The sequence below is a fragment of the Vulpes vulpes genome, chromosome 5, assembly GCF_048418805.1.
Source record: "Vulpes vulpes isolate BD-2025 chromosome 5, VulVul3, whole genome shotgun sequence".
NCBI classification, from domain to species: domain Eukaryota; kingdom Metazoa; phylum Chordata; class Mammalia; order Carnivora; family Canidae; genus Vulpes; species Vulpes vulpes.
The window spans coordinates 63,056,664-63,077,261 of NC_132784.1; the positions used below are offsets into that span (position 1 = coordinate 63,056,664).

Consider the following 20,598-nt stretch of genomic DNA (forward strand, 5'->3'; position numbering starts at 1 on the left):
CTGGGATTGAAAGAAGACATACATATCACAGGAAGATAAAAAAGTAAATGTTGGGGCACCTGGGTGACTCAGTGGTTGAGCATCTGCTTTTAGCTCAGGGCGTGATCCCGGGATCCTAGGATCGAGTGCCCGCTTGGGGTGTCCACAGGGAGCCTGCCTCTCCCTCTGCCTATGTCTCTGCCTTTGTGTGTGTGTGTGTCTCATAAATGAATATATAAAATCTTAAAAAAAAAAAAAAAGAAAAAGTAAATATCCGGTAAACAAATTTCCTGGACTACCTAGTGACAGTGGTACATAAAGGACTTTGATCCCACAGGCCTTAACTAGGTTCCTCCCTATTTACCATAACTAGTTCATAGTACAGTGTGGTTATGTACGGTGGTAGTTATCTTCCTAGAGCAGAACTCCTAATCAATTCTTTTAGGCATTTGTGAAAGAAGTAAAGAACTTTTCCTGAATCTGCTGCTGCATCTGATCACTTTCAACTGAAAAATAATCTTCATGCCAGGGTGGACCATCTTGGGACAGCCTGCCTTTGGCCCCTCCAGAGTCTCAGGCTCCTTTTACAAATAAAGCTCACTTGGAAGCCCAATGGGTAGTGCTGGCCTGGGGCCAAAGCTGAAAGAGCCAATAGACCTTGGACCATCAGGAGCTCTGATCAAAAGAACCTGGAGCCAAAGGATGATGTTGGCAGAAGCGGTGCCCTTCCTGTGCCCCAAGCATAAGCTCATTCTGATGGGGGCTCTGCTTACAGCAGCAAGCCTGCTGCTTTCTCTGCCAGCCACTGAGTCAATCGCCCTGCTTATCCTGCTCCAGCCTCTTTGTAGCCTTATAATAAAGCTGTTGTGACAGTGGATAGGAAGTAGGTGAATGCATCTTGCATGTGTTGGTGGCCTAGCCAATGGTCGTCTACCTATCCCCACCCCCACCATGCACATTGTCACTGGCCTTCTCCCAGGCTCACAGAGTCCTGTGGTTTACTGGGTAGCAGGATCCCCTCCACAGATCCAGGTGATGTACCAGGAGTGGTCTGAGTCTGCCAAGGAAGCCCTCAATTGGTATAGGAGACAAAATGTGACCCAGTTCTGGGCAGTGGAGTGTGAGTGTGAGACAGTCAGGGGATGATGGGAAAGCTTTTGCTTCCAGAAACCAAGAGACAAGTGATAGGTGGCTCAGTTGTTTGGGCATCCAACTTTTGGTTTTGGCTCAGGTACTGATCTCAGGGTCATGAGATCAAGCCCTGTGTAGGGCTCTAAGCTCAACACAGAGTCAGCTTGAGACTCTGTCTGCCTCTTCCTCTGCCCCTCTCCACCTCCCATGCTCACTCACACCCATGTGCTCACTCTCAATCACATAAGTAAATAAATCTTTAAAAAGAGAGAGAGAGAGAAGTGGTGAGAAATATCTCCCTTCACTGCTTTTGGACATGACCAGGTCAAAATGTGCCTCTCAAGCCCATTGCAATCACAGCAGACCAAGGGAGACGGCCTCCAGGGGCTGTAAAGCTCTAGTAGGACTAGCTCCATCTTGATTTAATTTTGCCCTGAATACTTCTCCCTCCCTTGTCATTCCACAGTAGACCTGTTTGAACGCTGTAAGCCTGTTGGGGAACTAGCTGACCTTATAGGTTTTGTTTTTTTGCTTTTTTTAAATTTTTAAATTTCATTTTTAAAAAAGATTTTATTTATTTATTCATGAGAAGAGACACAAAGAAACATTGGCAGAGGGAGAAGCAGTCTCCCTGTGTGGTACCCTGTGCAAGACTCGATCCCAGGACCCAAGGATCACTACCTGAGCCAAAGGCAGGCACTCAACCACTGAGCCACCCAGGTGGCCCTGTCCTTGGGTTTCATAGGAATCCTCAATTAAGGCAGAACACATTGCACAAATAAACTAATGAGCATGTTCTTGCACATCACCCCATAAGCACATGATAAGCTAGTAATCAATTCTGCTTAAAATTTCTCAGGAGGGCAGCCCCAGTGGCTCAGCAGTTTAGTGCCACCTTCAGTCCAGAGTGTAATCCTAAAGATCCGGGATCGAGTCCCACGTCGGGCTCCCTGCATGGAGCCTGCTCCTCCCTCTCCTTGCGTCTCTGGCTGTCTCTCTCTCTCTGTGTCTCTCATTAATAAATAAATAAAATCTTTAAAAAAAAAATTCTCAGGAAACTTGAAGAACCTGACACTTGATCACTGAAGACCTCTGATGGATTACTCTAGCCCTGGTGGCACTGTAGCTGGTTTCTTTTTTCATTCCTGTTCCCCTTTAAAAGCCCTGCCTGAAAAAAAAATAAAATAAAATAAAAGCCCTGCCTGCAGGGAGATGGGACAGTGGTGTTTTAGGACATGACTCCACCGTCTTCTCAGTGAGCGGGCTTTCTCGAATAAAATCGCTTTCCTTGTCCCAACTCTTTGTCTCCCTCATCATATTGGCCTGTCGTGCAACAAGCGGGTGGGACCCAGTTTCAATCACAAGCCACAGCAATTCTGTTTTGAGGTAGGTAATCACAGACCTTCCATTTAGAGTGACTGTTCAGTCTCCCTTTAAAAACTGTTTCTGGGGATCCCTGGGTGGCTCATCGGTTTAGTGCCTGCTTTTGGCCAAGGGCGTGATCCTGGAGTCCTGGGATCCGGTCCCACGTCGGGCTCCCTGCATGGAGCCTGCTTCTCCCTCTGCCTGTGTCTCTGCCTCTCTCTCTGTCTCTCATGAGTAAATAAGTAAAAAATCTTAAAAAACAAACTGTTGGACCCTGGCTCACGGGTGCCAACGTGTCCCGGTGGACGCCCCAGAGACTCAGACCCCAGACAGGCAGATGCAACAAGCAAGAGGGTTTATTGGACGTTTGCGCAAACGGGCTCTCCGCCTCAGAGGTGGCAGAGCCCCGACTAGCAATTACAGGCATCTTTTAAAGGCAAAATAACCGCGGGAGTAGCATAGCATTCGGGTTATGACATGATTGATTTCTTTGAAGGTCAACACGACCATGTTCAGGGACTTTTCCAGTCAGGGCGAGGGGGGATAGTTTTTTTATCTCGGAAAAACAGAATGTTTTTGTTGCTTGAATTCATGGGAAGCGCCTGGATGAGCTGCCTCAGGGTTAGGCCTGTTCCCACTCAAGGGGGGGTGGGGGGGGGGTTCTTCAAAACAAACTAACAAACAAAACTGTTTCTGTGGTGCCTGGGTGGCTCACTTGGTTAAGCATCTGAGTGTTGGCCTCAGATCAGGTCTTGGTCTCAGGATCCTGAGATTGAGCCTGGTGCTGGGCTCCACCCTGGGCCTAATGCTTACTTTACTAAGCAAAGTAGCTTTGCACAGTATCGAAAAAGAAAGTGAAAGCAAAACCTTCAACTTCGATAAAAGTTGGTGCACAAGCAGCACACAGCAGACAGCACCATGACTGAGGTAAGCCTCCCTGACTTTCTACCTAGGGCTCTCCAGGGGTGGGGGGGCCCCCCTCCTATAAAGGCCTCAGTCTGGGTTCCTGGCCTTGGGCACAGTTAACTCCAAAGTTTGGAAAGGCTTCAGAAGGAGGTTCTGGAAGACTCTTTGTAGTTTAAAAGTTCCTCTTTAAAAGCCCCTGCTGGGCTGTGAGGGCTTTGGGTCCAGGGAGCCTCCTCGCTCCATCTGGCTCAGCCAGGGGCCCAAGGGCCTCAGGGGGTAGGAGCTGTTGGTGGCAGGGGGCTCTGTCCCCTGAGCTGGAAAGCATCTGGGGCGTGGGTGAAGGGCGGGGGGGTGGGGTCCCAGGACTTGGGAGGTGAGTGGATCCCCACTGGGCCTGGTTCCCTGGCTCCAGATGGACCTCGGCGCCTGCTCGGCTCTATCCTCCTCTCCATCTTGCTCCATGGCACTTGGCCTGCCCTGTGAAGTCGGCTTGATTCTCAGCTTTCTGGCGCGGACTCCCTTCCTGACCGCCATGGTGTCCAGATTCCCACACAGCCCAGGGAGGCCTAGGCAGGGCTCCGTGGCTGGTGTACAGCTGAAGGGGAACAAGTAGAATTCAGGCAATTCAGGGCAATGAGATCATTCCAGAAGAAGCGGCCTTTGTTGCCTGGGCAACCATCTCCTTATCCAGGCAGGGCCCAAGTTCACATTGTATCTGCTGTCAGCTACTATGCACATGGTGTCTGGGCTTGACCTTATCACAGGTGGAATCCAGAGTGCAAAACCCCCTTTTGATTCCAGCTTGGAGGCCACCCCTGGGCCTGCCGTGCCCTGGATGAGAGAGGGGAGGCCCTGGCCCTGGGTCCCAGCCCTGCTGGTCCCCCAGCCTCTCTTCCATGGAGATTCCCTTGGCCCCCATTCTAGGCCAGGCCCTCACTGGTTCCCAGAGAGGAAGGAGGCCAGAGGTACCACACAGGATCCCACCCCAGTGGAGCTCCAAACCCAGAAGAGGGGCAGGCAGGCAGGGGAAGTCCCAGCACAACATGATCTGTGCAGACAGGGTGGCTGCCCCAGGACCTGGGGACCCAGAGAGGGGCAGCTGAGCCAGGCTGGGCCTGATGGCAGCTTCTCAGAGAGGACTTTCTGGTGTGGGTGAGAAGAGGAGGGGAGCGGGTGTGGGTGAGAAGAGGAAGGGAGCGGGGTGGGGCAGAGACAGCCAGGTGTGCAGGGGAGCAGAGGCAGGAGCCAGCTGTGTGGTGAGAAGGGCAAGCCTGGCAGCCTGTGGAGCAGAGGGCAGGGAGGGTGAGGAGGGCCTGTGAGTGGCCCACAGAGCAGGCCCCATGCCCTGAGGCCAGATGTGCCCTGTGGGAAAACCACAGTGGGTCTTGGGGAGACCAGATGTGGGGGAGAAGGGACAGGAGGCCAGGATAGGAGTGGGGCCTGTGGTCAAGAGGCCTTAGAGTCAGGACACCTTGCTGGCTAAGTCAGAAAAACATGTGACCCTTGATCTCAGGGTCATGAGTTCAAGCCTCACATTGGGTATGGAGATTACTAGAATAAAGTAAAAAAAAAAAAAAAAAAAAACAGGAAAAAGAGGGTGAGGGTCTCAGAAACAGGGATGGGGGCTGCCCTGAAACGAGTCACAGTGTGAGAGATGTTTGAGGAGGAGAATTAAGGAGAAACTCCCGGATTCTGCGTTGGTGGATGGATATTGGCACAAAGAAGAGGGCCGGGGTACACAGGCCCCAGGTCTCCCATGAGGTGGCCTGCAATCAGAGATAGAGGGTTGTGGGCTGAGAGCTGGCTCAGAAAGGGAAGAAATTGAAACATTCTCAAAGCAGAAGCTGTGGCAGCCTGGGGGGGAGGACACAAGCCCTCCATGTGCGCGCTGTGTGACAGTCCCCATGGGTCCAGAGGCTAGCTGGCCCCACAGAGTCTCAGGTTTCCTTAGGATGCTGTCAGCTCCTGCCTCTCAGGTTGCCATCACCGAGGGTGGGTGTCCTGAGGCTGGCGGGGACAGAGTCCAGGAAGGAACAGGTGCCTGTGTGGCCATGGACAACCAGGGCCAAGAGGTGGGATGAGGACCTGAATGTCAGTCTGAGAAGAGGAGAGAAGGTGGTGACTCCCCTGCCTGACTGCTGATGATGGGTTCGGGGCTCCCAATCTCAGTGAAGGGGTTTTCATGCAGGGAGTCACGTCAACACTCTCAGGAGCAGCCGTGCAATGAACCTGAACATGCACATTCACATCCTTCTCGGTGTGCCTATGAGTATCCACAACACACACACACACACACACACACACACACACACACACACACAATATGCAACACACACAGATATGCATGTAATCAGAACACAACACACATAGAACACACATGCACAACACGTACATATATATTCATGTGTGCTACTGCACTGCAGCCCATACCACATGTACACAAGCACATACATACATGATAATGTGGGCACACTGAACAAATCCCCACTCTCCTATTCCACAAGGTCCTTTTATCCAGACTTCAGCCCCCAGTTTGGGGAAGCTCTAAAAGTGACAGAAGGCTGAGGACCTCACAGAGGCCAGGAGTTCCCTCCCACTCCAGGCTCTATCAGGTGATGAACATCAACAAGGAGGTCCCCAGGCCAAGCTGCAGGGTCCCAGGAGGGCTCTCAACTGTTACCTAGAGGCTTCCTACACCATCTTGGGTTTTTCTGTTGCAGTTTCATGAAGAACCCAAGCCTGGAGACCTGATTGAGATTTTCCGCATTGGCTATGAGCACTGGGCCATCTATGTGGGAGGCGGTTATGTGATCCATCTGACTCCTCCAAGTAAGAGCTGTTGAAAATATAATTTTTCAAAATATTTGTTACCAGATTGAGAATAATTGGAGGAAAGAGCTGAGCCAGGGAAACCAGAATTGGTTTCTCCCTGAGCAATGCTTGAGCAGATCCCATATCCATATCCCACTGCGTAATTGAGTGGGATCCCATAGATCCAGGGGCAGGGAAGTCAAACAGAATGCCCATTCCACGGACAGGAAGGGAATGAGAAGCCTTTGATTGCTGGGATCCAGCTCATGGGTCACTGGAGGTCACATCTTCAAGATGAAACCCCCAACACCCATATTTTGACTACCCAAATGACATAATACGTACCTCGAAAGTTAAAAGGTGATGAAGTAATACATGGAAAGTAGCAGTGTGTGAAACACAGTCAATAGTAAAATAAATTTGTTCTCTTCGCGAAATGTATAAGCGCACAAAAATGAACAAATAGTAAATGTTTGACTATCACTGATCATAATGGCAAAATTTTTAAAGAACTAAGTGTTCAATAATAGGGCTTGGTCAAATAAACGATCTATATCCATGTGATGAAATTACAATGACATTGCCATAAGCAATCATGACATTCACTGACTTGAAAAAGTATTCACAGCTTGTTAAATAAAGATCTAGGAATCCTCCAATCACCTATGTGAAAAGACAAACAGTAACACTCCAGTAGTGCCCTCCCTTGCTCCTCTTTTTCATCCTGCCCCTCTTCTTTCCCTGTCTCACCTTCCCCTGCAACCCACCCCCCATGACCATGACCATATCTCTGACTCCAGGTGAGTACCCTGGGGCCGGCTCCAGCAGCGTCTTCTCTGTGCTGAGCAACAGAGCCGTGGTGAGACGGGACCGCCTGCAGGATGTGGTGGGGAACTGCAGCTATAGGGTCAACAATCACTTGGACCACAAATATACACCAAGGCCTGTGAATGAGATCATCTGCTCTGCAAAGCAGAAGATTGGTCAGGAGATGCCATACAGTCTTCTGAGCAGAAACTGTGAGCATTTTGTCACCAACCTGAGATATGGTGAACCCCACAGCAGGCAGGTAAGGCCCTCTGAGGTGATCCCTCTCCCTCCTGAATGTCTCCTGGGGTGTCCAAGCTGGGCAGCGAAAGGGGAGAATCATTATGACCCACATGCTGGAATCAAGATGTCTGAGCTCAAATCTTCAATCAGCTTCTGATCCACTGGGGGTCGTTGGACAGGTCACTCGCTCCCTGGGCCTCAGTTTCCCCACGTGTAGGAGGAGGAGTTGAATGGAGGACCTCGGGAGGCCTGCCAGTCTGACCTTCTAGGATCCTGCAGCTTGAATACCCACCCTGAAGGCAGCTCCTAATGCTCCCAAAGCGTGTTGGGAAAAGTCAGGGCCAAGCCAACCGCATAACAGGTCTCCTAAGGCCCCAGAGAGCCCTCAGCCAAGGGATGCTCAAGGTCACGAGCCTCTATCAGAGATAAGACTGTGTAAGACTATCATGTGTAAGACTCAAGGATATATTTATGGAAGATCTGGGGCTCAGCTCCACTCCCACCTCTTCAGTCTTCCATTTGTTGTCCCCAAAATGCACAGCTAGTTATTGGCAGAGGCAGGATTCCAACCCCAGCTGTCCTTCTCTAGAGTCTCTGTTCCTTACCGCTGTACAGCAGCAGGCCTAATAATTTAAAGTATCGCATCACTACTGCTCCTAGTTGGGCCATTTATCTGAGAACTCATAAAGAGCACCTCTGTGCCTGGCTGAGCTGGGTGCGGGGGATGCAGTGAAGAACAAGGCAAGTGACACAGGTGAGGTCCTTGCTCTTCCCGGAGTCACAGTAGTGACCTAGTTTGGGAGCAGTTCCTGGGCCACCTCACACTTGCTTCAAGGGCTCCCCAGTGGCCAGACAGGATGCCAGCCATCCGGGCTTCATCTTCTCGTCCATTCCACTACTATCCCCAGGGACTTGTGTTCTTTAAATACTTGCAGGGCTCCAGGCCCAGGTGATTGGGTGGACAGAGGCTTCTGGATGAGATGAGGGTGAGGATGGGAGGACCAGGCTTGCGGAGGGAAACCAAGAATTTGGAGGTAGTTGGTGATGGGTGGCCTTTAGACCTCCAGGTGACGATGGTGAGTAGCAGTTGGACCTAGGAGTCTGGAGTTGAGAGAGGAGCTGGGGCTGGAGGTAGAAGTTTCCATGCTGCAGTTCACAGTGCATAGTGAAGTCAAAGTATGCTCCCTTGGCCATGGTGTCCAGAGGTCTCTCCTCAGCTTCTGCCAATCCCCCTCCCTCCCTGGGGGTGTAGCCCAGACTGCAGAGCAGTTCCCAGGTTCAGGAGAGAGCTCTACTCTCTTAGGAAACCAAGCACAAACCCTCTTCCTTCCCCAATCTGATTCAGGAACTAATGTGGTCACCCAGCAAACTCACACAAAAGGATCCCATCAGCCCAGACAAGCCTACCACTAAGAGGTCTTCACCACTAAGAGACTATAGGTCTCCCTGGAAATGGGCCCCCGAGGACTCAGCAAGTATCTTCCCTGGGAGAGAACTCTGGGCTGGCAGCTCAGAAGCAAAGAGAATTGGGTGTGGCCTCCAGGCCCTTGGAAGAGAGGGAGAATCTGCCTGTACTTGCTGTGTGTGAATGCTGACCGTGGGTTCCTCACTTTCAGGTGACAAATGCCCTGATTGGAGGAGGGGCAACCCTGGGAATTGGCTTCATTGCTGTTCTTGGATACTCTCTTTTAAAGAGGCGATCCCAAAACCAGTGACAGCCTGAAGGAGCCACAAATCCTGCATCTGGGCACATCAATGGAGACTCCTCATGGCTCTTCTGTCTGCTGGACCTTTGCCCTCAGGCAACCTTGGTTCTGTTTCTCCCCTTCCCTCACTCACTGGCTGAAGGATGGGCTAATTGTATCAAAACCAAAGAATCAGTAAGTGTATCTTAAGAAAGGAATTCCATTATATTTTTATAGATTATGAGCAAAAAAGGAAGAAAGGAACATTAATTTGGCACCTGTTGGGTTCTCTCAGCAATTTCTAGCTGAGTGACCTTGGGAAGAGCTCTTGACTCTCAGAGCTTGGGTCCCACCTTCTGTGGGATTGGGGTAATGATCCATTTCTCAGTGATGTCATCAGGATTCAGTACGGTCATGTGGAAAGGACACTCTGTGATGTCTGGTGCCTGGCTGGTATCTGATGGGTTGTCTACATCTGTCCACCTAGACTAGCCATTGCTGTCAGGACACATGATTCCTTTTACTACTGGGGTGCCTAAAAACCAAACTCAACAACTGAATTTTGTCCCTCTGTAGCCACAACACCTGGTGCTTGAACCCCCGACCCCACATGTACATTTCCCAACATCTTCCCAAGGACCTCCCTCACTCAGTCCTCCTTTTAGCTTTCTTTGTCAACTCCAAGTCTGGTCCTCATCCTCTGTGAGTATCAGATGGAAATATATTGACTTTCCATGCCTAAATTGCATGGCTTGAAGTTCCCCCTAGTTTGAATGCTGAAAATTAACCACCTCAATTTTTGGGCAGTGAAACTACTCTGTATGAGACTATAATGATGCATAGGCCCCATAACACATTTGTCCAGACCCACAGAATGTACAATGCTGAGAGTGGACCCAAACGAAACTGTGAACTTTGGGGGATAATGACACGTCCACGTGGAGTCATCAGTTGTAACAACAGTGGATGTTCCGCTGAGGGATGTAGGTAGTGGGGGAGGCTGTGCATGGAGTGAGCACAGGGTGTCCAGGAGCTCTCTGTACCTTCTTCTCAACTCTGCTGTGAAGCTACAATGGCTCAAAAAAATAAAGTTTTTAAAACAAATTAGCCACCTCTGAATATCCCTCTGTTACCTTCCAACAAGCTCTCCAGGAGGTCTCCATGTTCTTGTCCCCATGTTCTTGTGCCTGCTCAGCCTGTCCCTGCCAGCAGCAACCCTACTGAATGGCCGCTCCATGTGACCATCCTCCACGGTGGTCACTACAGCCACTACCTCTCTGGCTTGAGGATGAGGGATGTTGCCCTCCTCTGGGCTGTACCTTCCCAAGCATGTGAAAGCTGGTGGGTCCCTGAATCCCCCAGCGTGACAGAAAACAGGCTACAACCAGTCATAAGACTTTCCTGAAAAGTCAAGGCTATCAGAAGGTTGAAGGTTAAAAGAGTGTCTTACACTTGCTACAACCAAAGGGGGCCCTGCTCTGATCCCCAGGCTGAACTATCAGCCTCCATTTGGGGGTTCCAGAAGTGTCCATGCCTGCCTCATGGTGGTCAGAGGGCCACGCTACCCTCCACAAAGGTGGGCACAAATGGAAGGCCAAGAGACGCAAAGGCTTTCTTACTTCTTGTTATCTGTGACTCCCCTTCCTGGAACTCATTTCATGTCAAGATCACTTGTCCCAGCATAATGGTCAGTCCAGGGTATGCGTAGCTGGCACCACCATGTCCCACCCCTGTTTGCAGTCTCAGATATCCCTGTATCTACCCTTGATGGCAATTCTCACCATGGTGAGACTTGGAACACTGATCCGTGAGGTTCTTTTACTAATATCCCTCTCTGTTAGAACTGCAGGGACCCCAAGAGGTAGTCCTGTCAGAGCTTGTCACACTGGGACCCCAGCATTCATCACAATGCCTGGCTTACTGTGGGTGCTCCATAAAAACTTGTTTGCTTCATACATTCACTAATACATAGGAAAATACAGTGATTATTCTCTGCAATTGTGAGAAAAACTTTGAAATGAAATAAAGTTGCAGCCCTCAGTATAAAGTTTAACGCCCACTAGAAGCGTGTTGAGTTGCTGGAAAGTTTTAACATATGCTGGACGAGTTGTAGGCTCCTACCCTCTAGACTGACTTCCATGAATCAAATTCCACTAAAACGTGAAGATATATATAATTAATAAAAGCATAGTTTACTTGCATGTGAAAAGCTGACAAAATTGTGGCACTACCTCTGGACAACCCTTGGTCTCAGCACAACATTTTTTAGGGCTATAACTTGCTTCAGAGAATATGCATATCCACAGACTGTGTTTCAGTTCAAGGAAAGTTTAATAAGACTGATGAGTGCTGGAGAAACGAGAACCCTGGAGTCCATGTGGCATAACTCTGATTGTCCCTTAACAGCATTCTGTCACTTTTGTAAGACAGCATCTCTGTCCTCACTCTCAGTTGTGGAACAGCTGGCAGGACATAGGGAAGTCCCCCATGTTGCCCCTCCTGCCTCGTGGCTGATGTTTTCCTCTGTGTGCATCCACGAGAATTTTCTAAAGGTGGCTGGGATCTGGAATGGTTGAGACATAGGAGGGCAAGGGAACTCTCCGGGCTGCCAGCCAGCTGGATGTACCACAAAGCCATCCTCCAGGGGAATGGCCCTGTGCCGCCCAGGGTGAGGGGACATGCTCAGGAGAGCCCCTTGCAGGGTGATGGCAGTGCTGAGAGCACCCAGCAGCCCTTAGGCAGTCCCTCTGCTGTGGGGAAGGGCCATTGTGCCACTTCACATAGCCGGTCACTAGACAGCTGCCCAGGTTATCACCAGACACTCCCATCATCTCTCTGTAGGGTTTGGGGGTAACGTCCCCTTATTCCCCACCTGTTTCTATCCTCCTATCCTGGTACCTGGAATTTGCCACAGTGAATTCGGTTGTTAGCCTTTGTCTCTCAGACAACATGTGCTTTCAATCTCTTTTGAAGCTGTTGGTATCTTAGTACAAAATAGTCCTATGGTGACTTTCAGCTCTCTGGTAGGACCTGGAAGAAATGGGACTTAGCACGGGCTAAGTCTTGGTGTAAGGATATGTGTGAGGGTTGTGTAGCCTGGGACCAGGGCGGTTGTGGGGGAGGGAGGGTGTTCTTTGAAATGCATGTTCAGGGCGGGGAGGCAGTAGGGAGTCAGGAAAGAGGGATGCTAAAGAGAGAGGCAGAGGACTTGAAGATGAGCTCCCCAGTTTCCCCCGAGAACCCCTTGCATCCTACATGGCAGGAATGTCAGTCAGTCTTGTTCTGGGGGCTTCAGGAAGGCAAGGGAGTCAGAGGGCTCTGTGTCCACCCTTGGGGAGAGGCTGGTCGGGAAAGGAGGCAGGAGGCCAGGATTGTGAGGATCTCCTCAGCCCTTCCCCTCGGCCAGACCCTCACCGCAAATGTTGGCACCTCCAGCCTGCTCTCTCTATACCCTCTCTGTTTGCTTTGCTCTCTGGGCAGCTCTAGTGGACCTCCTTCCTTGAGGCTTTTCCAGAAAAGGGTCATCCTCAGTCCCTATGCACATTCTCCTGTTGCCTGAAAGACAAGAGAGGCTAGATTCCTGGCCAAGAACCCCCCAGGGACAACTGACTTTCGAATAGGAAAACTACAGCCCGGGGGCAGTAGGCTGGCACTCTGCCTGAAAGACTTCGGTTACGTAACTATCTTCATTTCTGATCTCCAGGTATGGTCTAACTTGCACACTGAGTATTGGAAATGGTTTATCCTTGGAAAAATTAAAGACGTGATCATGAGCCTAATAGGATAGAGATGACCTCTCATTGGTGAAAGGACTGCTTCTCATGACCCTCCCCACCCTTGCAGGAGCACAGTGCAGGAGAGAAGCCCGGAGCCTGTTACTTTAGGAATGGCCCCTGAACCTTGATCCCCAAACTGCTGGGACAGAGGGGACAGAGGGCAGTCCTAGCAGTCCTAGTCCCCATTCTGCTCTCAGGGCAGGCTGGTGACTGGCTCTGTGGCTCCTTGGTGAACACTCGTTTCATAAATGCCTAGGGGTGCCATGGAATTTGGTCTGAGATTTGCTTTCATTATAAGCTGAGGGTGAGGTCTGGGGAAGCAGCTAGCTAACAGGAAGGCATTCAGACATCTCCATGGTTACCAGGGGGTGCTAATTGAAACCTAAGAGCTGTGCAGGTAGGTGACAGCTCAGCTGATGTGCCACAGTGGGAGCCAGGGTACCGCTCCCAGGACTGGTGGTGTGGCCACAGCAGGCCCCTCACAGGTGCCAGGGTCCCTTCCCTTTCTTCACAGGGTAGGCCCTCCTCAAAGACTCGGGGTCTGGCCAGGTAAGGGGTGGCGGTGGAGGGACAGAGCCCTCTTGCTTCTCCCTCGCTGTTCCTGATGCCTTCTAATGAAATGGACATTTGAGACATGACAAAAATAGAGTTAGAATCAAATATTACATTTTCCAAAGAGCAGCAATAGGTTGGGAAATCACATCTTATGAATGATCTGGGAGCTCCAGCCTCTGATTCCAGTCAAGGAAGGTCCCCTGGGTCCAGACCCAGGCTCCCAGCAGGTCTTGAGGGGCCCAGATTGGCGCCGGCTCTACCCGCTCCCCCCCCACCCCGAGCTGCCCTGTAATCAGGGGTGCCAGCCTGGCCTGGCTCACCCTCACATCCCTCCCAGGGAAACTTACTCTGGGGCCAAGTGTGAGCCGTCCCTCAGGGGCTCCTGACAGCCCCTGACCCAACGGCAGCCTATCGGAAGTCTGAGCTGGTGCAGCACTGAGTCAACCACACCCTCAGGGACTGGACGTGGGGGCCCGAGGTTCCCTGGAAGCTGGGAGAGGTGGTGCTGAGATGACGGGAGAGGAGGGGCTGCAGGAGAGGTGCAGTGTCAGAGACTCGGGGTCAGGGCAAGCCTTTGTGGAGAAAAGGCAGGAGCGCTGGGGGTAGAAGGGATGGAGGGGTGGGGGGAGGATGATAAAGGCAGAGAGAGAGAGACCAATCATTCGTGGAAGGAAGACAAGCAGGCAGTAAGGGGACGATGGGACACCTTCCCTCACTGTGGTGTCCTCATGCTTGTGGCCCAGAACTCTTAGACATGGTTCAAGCCACTGAGGTCCCAGGCCCTGGCAGGCCCATGGTTCCCGTTCTTAGGCATCACAGGTGTGTCTCCCCTCCCCTTGGTGTATCCTCACACTGTGAAGAACACAGGCCTCCAGGGGCACCTTCTGGCTCAGTGGGTTAGGCTCCCACTCTTGGTTTCCACTCAGGTCATGACCTCGGGTGGTGAGATTGAGCCCCAGCCCCACTTTAGGCTATGACTGAATGTGCAGCCTGCTTAGGATTCTCTCTCCTTCATCTACTTTCCACTCCGTTCCCATGACCACCCCCGCCTCCGGTGTACAGGTTCCCTCTCTCTCTCTCTCTCTCTCTCTCTCAATAAAAATAAGAATACTAGCCTCCAAGAAGAAACCAGAGGAAAGTGGGAATGGCCAGGGTACATCTCAGTGGAGCTGGAGCCTGTATGCACCTGCTCGGGCTACTGTAAGGACAGACCACGGACCAGGAGCTTAAAGCACAGACGTTGGTTTCTCACGACTCTGGCTACCGAAAAATTCAAGATCAAGGTGATGACAGATTCAGTTCCTGGTTGAAACTTCTTGGGTTGCAAATGGTCCGCTTCTCACTGTGTCCTCTCATGGAGGTGAACAAGAACTCTGGTCTCTCTTCTTCTTCGAAGGCGGCTAACCCATCATGGGTGGGGGGCATTCCCATTACCTGATCTATTCCTACTCACCTCCCAAAGCCCTCTCACCTCCAGGAACCATCACATTAGGCCTTCAGCATGAATTTTAGGGGCACACAACCCTTCAATCTATAATGGAGCCAACTGTGCCTTTAATATAATTTAAAGGAGATTTAATGAATTTGGTTTTTTTTTTTTAAGATTTTATTTACTTATTCATGAGAGGCACAGAGAGGGAGAGAGAGAGGCAGAGACACAGGGAGAGGGAGAAGCAGGCTCCACACAGGGAGCCCAACGTGGGACTCCATCTCGGGTCTCCAGGATCACACTCTGGGCAGAAGGCGGCATTAAACCGCTGAGCCACCCGGGCTGCCCAAGATTTAATGAATTTGTGTGAGGTTTTTATTTCTCCAACTAAATGAATTTATGTTTATTCTCAAATAAAATTTTCCTGTGCTTGTATTTGGCTTGGTTGAAATTAGCCTCAATGATCACAAAACAGAATGAAAACAATCAACCAAATTCCACGCCTGCTGGCCAAGCAACATTTCTCCGCACTAACTGGTTGCCATCAGGACAGTTCGTTCGGGATCCCTGGGTGGCGCAGCGGTTTGGCGCCTGCCTTTGGCCCAGGGCGCGATCCTGGAGACCCGGGATCGAATCCCACATCAGGCTCCCGGTGCATGGAGCCCGCTTCTCCCTCTGCCTGTGTCTCTGCCTCTCTCTCTCTCTGTGTGACTATCATAAATAAATAAAAATTTAAAAAAAAAAAAAAAAAAGGACAGTTCGTTGAACTTAATGCTTTTTCCACTGGCTTCTGGCCAGCTGAGGCCGGACGAACAACACAGCAGCCAGGAGAGCTACTGTCATCACTTGTCTGCGAGGGCCGCCTCAGCAATCTGCAACAGAAGAGAAAGGGGTTTGACCACAGAAACACACACCAGGAACCCTCAGCTCAGGGGGTGCCTGGGTGGCTCAGTTGGTATCTGCCTTCAGCTTGGGTTATGATCTTTGGGACCTGGGATCGAGCCCTATGTCTGGCTCCCTGCTCAGCAGGAAGTCTGCTTCCCCCTCACCCTCTGCCTGCCACTCCCCCTGCTTCTGCTCTCTCTTTCTCTCTCTCTCTGTCAAATAAAAAAAATAAAATCAAAAAAAAAAAAAAAAAAAGAACCCTCAGCTCCGGAAAGACGCATCTGTCATTGGTCCTCTCAATGGAACCGCAGGCAGAACAAATAGGAGCAGGGAAGGGGGATCCAAGAGGGCAGGAGGTGCCTGGTGAGGAAACGATGAGAGGAGGAAGGAGCTATAGGTGTGGACACTCCAGGGAGTAGAGCTCATGGTCCTGTGGTATGGACAGCATGGGAAAGCCCCAGCGGTGGCTGCGGAAAGGCCAGAGGGGCAGGGGTGAGTGTTCTAGGTCAGGACTGGCCAGCCCCAAGCCTTGAAGCAACTGTGAAGTTGGGGACGGTGGCCCTGTGACGCTGCCACTCTCCAGGGCTTGAGGGCAGGAGCTCTCCTGGCTTGCCTTCGCTGCCCCAGGTGCGCAGCCTACCTGCAAGCACATAGCAGGTGTTCACGGTTCACCTGCTGAACAACTGTCTTGAGTAGACACTGAGTAGCACTGAGGCTCTGCTTTTATGAAATAAGCTTATCTCACTTGTGCACTGAGGGGAAAAGGGCTCTGGGAAAGGAGGCAGATCCTCTGGAAACACCGGATGATGAGGTGGAGCCCAGAGGATGATGCCTGAGGATGGGTGGACAGGGAACAACTGCTGTGAGCCTGGGGGCCCGGCCCTGCCCCCGCCTCTGTGACCTGGAAACCAGGGCAGAGGAGACTAGAGGCAGAAGGGGACAGCAAAGTGGGGGACTGGCTGCTTTCCCGGGTCGAGGGACTTTGCAGGCACTCTAGCTTTCTTAATCTGCCCACAACCCTGTTTCTATTCCTGTTCCCTTCCCATTTTGTGGAGATGACAGGATGGGCGGCAGAAGTAGTTCACAGGGCTGGCAAGTGACAGGGCCCAGGACCGTGAACACACTCAGCCCTTCACAGCCAGGGGAGCAAATAGTCAAAACAGCCACCAAAGAGCAGATTTCTGTGACTTATCTATGAATTTGAACCTTGTGATGATTGGGGAAAGAGAACGAAAAAAACGCACTGCTTCATTCAGACACACGCAGAAACTTTCCCAAGGGTCCACGCCACGTGGTAGTAAAAGCAGTGAGGACAGATCACGTTGAGCCCCAGCCCGAGGGGCAGAGGCAACTGGGCGTTTCCAAGCGGGAGGGAGAGGCGAGCTCAAGAGAGTGGGAGGCGCCAGCAGGGCCCAGGGTGGGGCAGTGTCCGGGCCTGAAGCCAGCCAGTCCCCCACCTGGCAGGTTCGGAAGCTAGGATCCTACCCTCCTCCAGAGACTGGGAGACAGAGGCTCTGCTCTTCCTGATGATTATATTCAAAGAAATAGCTTCCAGGTCCTCAAGACAGACACATCTCAGTTGTAGGAGATACATACATGATGTGTCTCCCAGGCGGAGGAAGGATTCATAATCATAAGCCCTTTTTAGGAAATGCTGGAAGAAAGGGAGGTCAGGTGCCTATGGTCAGATGTTGGCTGGAATAGACGGTAGATTCTCCTGGCAGCGCTGAGCTTTTTCAGGCAGGCATTTTGGGGAGCTGGAGTCAGCCTAAGCACCTGGCCTCATGCTTGTCTCCTGGGGTGACATTTGGATGCACTCACCCTAGGCTGCAAGTGCTGCCGGTTCTCACAAGCCCCCACTCTCAGAGATAGAGAGCAGAGTCTCCAGAGGCAGAATCAGGAATGAGAGGGAGAAAGAAAGGCAAGTTAATGAGCCATCTTCAGGGGAAGGAGTTCGGAAAGAGAGGCACCAGAGTAAGGGACAAACCAAATAAAAGAAGTGGCTCACCACCCCGGTCCCTCCTGCCCTCTTGATTTCTCACCTCCCAGAAGAACAGCTGAGGGACAAGCTCTCTCAAAAAGTTGGGGTCTCCCAGGTTGACTGGTGAGGCTTTAGCACAGTCTTGGGACAGGCTTCTAGACAATGACAGGGAGCCACCCCTCCGCACCTCCACATTCCCCACCTCACCACCCCCTGCCACTCCTCCTGGACAGAGGCAAGCCTACCCTCCTCAGCCCAAAGGAGAGAGAGCCCATCACAGGGTCACTGCTGGGCACCACACAGCTTTCCCACTCTGCCCCCAGCCAGGAGCAGCGCCCTCAGTTAACAGCCTGCTCTGGGTAAGGATCCTCATTTCTGGAAGGTAAGGCTTCTCCTTGTGCATGTCCCTCTGTCACCAGAGGCCTCCTCCCACTCTACAAAAAAAAAAAAAAAACCTAATCCTCAGCCACCCTAAATCCACAGCACACAGCCTAAACTCTGAACATTCCTGGATGCCAACAGGGACGATGAACAAAGGAGCTGCCCCTGCCCACAGAGGATTCTGGAAGCAATCTGTAAGCACAAGCCCATCTCCAGGGAGTTAGCTCACAACTATTCCCTCTGCCTACCTTCCTTATTGCCCTACTCCCTGGCAATCTCCAGCTCACTTTCCAGTTTCAGATTAATGAAGAGAATTAAATCAGACTCACCTCAGGTATTAGCTCTTCCGTGAAGCCTCGCTTGACCCGAGCCTTTGGAGAAGAACACACCTGGGTTCAAATCCCACCCCTGCCCAGGGGCTGTCATGTAGCAGAGACTCAATCCCTAATTGTTGAGTGAGCTCAGACAGGCTGCATACACCGTCTAAGCTGGTTTCCCCATCTGTAAAGTGGGATGGTAACACCTGCCTCTAGGGCCGCGATTAGGGTCCATCTGGGGACCTGGTGGCCAGCGAGGGCTGGAGAAGCAAGCTGACCCCTGTCCTTGGCAGCCACCCCCAGCAGTCTACAGTGCCTCGGGGGGGGGTCTCCTCCACGCTCCTGTCCCCACCCCAACCGTGACATCCTCAAGGACAGGGATCCTGTCTCTGCTCTTTGATTTTATCCATGCCTCCCGTCTCCAGCCCAGTCCAGTCCACACTGATGTGCTGCCACAGTCGGTTGAGGGACAGGCTGGTTCTTGGGGCTGAGGACACAGGCTGAGGACGCACCTGGTTGCTCTGGGTGACTCCGTAGAGCAGCTTGTTCACAAAGTGCTCGCAGTTCTCACAGGGCAGCGAATAGGGCAACTCCTGCCCCAGCAGCTCCTCCGCCCGCTGGACGATTTTGCTGGGAGGCAGCGGCGAGTACTTGTCATCGTGTTTGTTATTAATCTGGTACTTGTCTCTCCCGACCACATCGTACAGCAGCTCCTTCTTCACCACGGTCTTCTCGGTCAGGGTGGACATGATGCTGCCCCTTCCGTGTCACCTGGGAATTCACAGAGCAGACATGGCGGGTTCAACCCTGGGCAGGCCCATGGGCTCCCCTGCAGCCCCAAGCAGGCAGCCCATCGCCCTTGGCATCATCAGTGAGGATGGGCCATGGCCAACCGGCCTGGCCCCCAACTCAGAAACAGGACGGACCCACACCTGGGTGACCTTAGAGAAATCACCAGGAGCCCATGGGCTATGGTTTCCTCATTTCTAAAGCAAAGGACAGGAGTTTTTCTGAATGACCCCATGAGCTCAGATGCTCCTGCAAGAGTCCAGTGCAGAGCAGAGGAGGCCAGAAGACACCCAGGTCCTCATCCCAGTTTCCTATACTGAGCCTGCGACCTAGAGACCATCACTGAGCCTCCCTGGCCCACAGCTGTGTGGCCCCAGCAGGCTAGAGTGGCATTTTGAAACAGTAAGAAAGGAAGCAGTAGAGGAGGTTGAAGCCTGACCCCAGGGCTCCAGCCCCTAGCTCCGGCTCACTCACCAGGTCTCAGGCAAGTCCCTTCTCTTCTCACTAGCTTCATCATTTACAAATTGAAGGGACCAGGCCTGGCAGTGTCCACAGTCTCCCAGCTCAGCCTTCTCCAGGAGGAAAGACACAGGAGGGAATTCGGCATCTGGCCAAGCCCTGCCCTGGGGCTTTCCCGAGCCCCCTTTCATGACATTCCTCTAGCCCTGGAGGTAGGGGGTCTTCTCTGCCCGGCAGGGTACACCTGAACCCAACCAGGCAAACTCATGTGTTTGAGTCCTACTGCCAGGAAGCAGAGGCCCTGGGACTGCAAGTTGGTTCAGTGGAGCTGGGAGACCTGGGGTCTTCCCAGTATGCTGTGCAACCACTTGGTAACCATTCAGAGGAAGTCTTTGCTTCTTACTCCTGTTTGTTCCTCCAGAGCAGCAAATACAGAGGGGTGGGATCCATGAAGGGTGCTCCTCAAATGCAGTGGGTTGCCTGGGAGTGAACCCCATTTTCTAGTGGAATAACAACAGTTTCGGGATGCCTGAGTGGCTCAGTGGTTGAGCATCTGCCTTTGGCTCAGGTCGTGATCCCAGGGTCCTGGGATTGAGTCCTGCACTGGGACTCCCCTGGGGGAGCCTGCTTCTCCCTCTGTCTATGTCTCTGCCTCTCTCTCTCTGTCTCCCATGAATAAATAAATAAAATCTTTTTTAAAAAATAAAAAGGTCAACAGTATCTCCACACAGTTCCTGCTAGAGAGGAAGAGCAGCTGACACTCGGAGCAGGCAAGACAAGGCAGCAAATGGTCAGTGAGCGCCTCTGACACCAGACACTGAAATGAGGATGAGTCCATCATCATGCAATCATTCACACTCTCCATCCACCTCAACCCTTGTGCTTAAACACAAAATCTGTCCTTACCCAAAGGAGCCACATGAACCACATAGCCATATCTCACATAGACGACCAGGGATTAAAAGCCAGTGGGAAAAGTCTCAATCAGGTCTCCACGACTTGGTCTGGGTTTGGCCTGCACCAGAAAAACCAGAGACAGACAGAGATGAGCCAGGGAATATTCTTAGTTGGAATATACTAGAGCCTGACCTATAAGGAG

At 51.8% G+C, this 20,598-nt stretch overlaps 2 protein-coding genes across 4 annotated transcripts; one reads left to right on the forward strand and one right to left on the reverse strand.

Annotated features, from left to right (window-relative positions):
• The first annotated feature begins 2,768 nt into the window (after positions 1–2,768).
• On the forward strand, positions 2,769–10,031 carry PLAAT4 (phospholipase A and acyltransferase 4). Its single transcript, XM_026004621.2, has 4 exons — positions 2,769–3,402; positions 6,102–6,210; positions 6,993–7,261; positions 8,859–10,031. Exons 1-4 carry the CDS (start codon positions 3,394–3,396, stop codon positions 8,955–8,957), a joined length of 486 nt encoding a protein of 161 aa, XP_025860406.1. The 5' UTR covers positions 2,769–3,393; the 3' UTR covers positions 8,958–10,031.
• A 4,776-nt stretch (positions 10,032–14,807) lies between these two features.
• On the reverse strand, positions 14,808–20,582 carry LOC112924039 (phospholipase A and acyltransferase 3-like). Of its 3 annotated transcripts, XR_012001870.1 has the most exons (5): positions 20,406–20,582; positions 18,764–19,022; positions 18,264–18,305; positions 17,394–17,987; positions 14,808–15,559 (listed from the first exon to the last, which is right to left on the reverse strand). XR_012001870.1 is itself a non-coding variant. In XM_072760267.1 (4 exons), exons 2-4 carry the CDS (start codon positions 18,998–19,000, stop codon positions 17,892–17,894), a joined length of 375 nt encoding a protein of 124 aa, XP_072616368.1. In that variant the 5' UTR covers positions 19,001–19,022; positions 20,406–20,582; the 3' UTR covers positions 14,808–17,891. The 3 variants fall into 3 exon arrangements, 2 of the variants coding, with proteins under 2 accessions (XP_072616368.1, XP_072616369.1); XM_072760267.1 differs by having other exon boundaries at positions 14,808–17,987; XM_072760268.1 differs by lacking the exon at positions 17,394–17,987 and having other exon boundaries at positions 20,406–20,543.
• Between the last annotated feature and the right edge of the window lie 16 nt (positions 20,583–20,598).

Bases quoted from the DNA above. Each gene is read 5' to 3' on its own strand.
- PLAAT4 (XM_026004621.2), top strand. The intron at 6,211-6,992 runs GTAAGAGCTGTT...CTCTGACTCCAG, and splicing joins GATCCATCTGACTCCTCCAA to GTGAGTACCCTGGGGCCGGC. The intron at 7,262-8,858 runs GTAAGGCCCTCT...CCTCACTTTCAG, and splicing joins GTGAACCCCACAGCAGGCAG to GTGACAAATGCCCTGATTGG.
- LOC112924039 (XM_072760267.1), bottom strand. From the start codon at position 19,000: ATGTCCACCCTGACCGAGAAGACCGTGGTGAAGAAGGAGCTGCTGTAC. The intron at 18,306-18,763 runs GTGCGTCCTCAG...TCTTCTCCAAAG, and splicing joins GAGTCACCCAGAGCAACCAG to GCTCGGGTCAAGCGAGGCTT. The intron at 17,988-18,263 runs GTGAGTCTGATT...TTTTTTTTGTAG, and splicing joins CGGAAGAGCTAATACCTGAG to AGTGGGAGGAGGCCTCTGGT.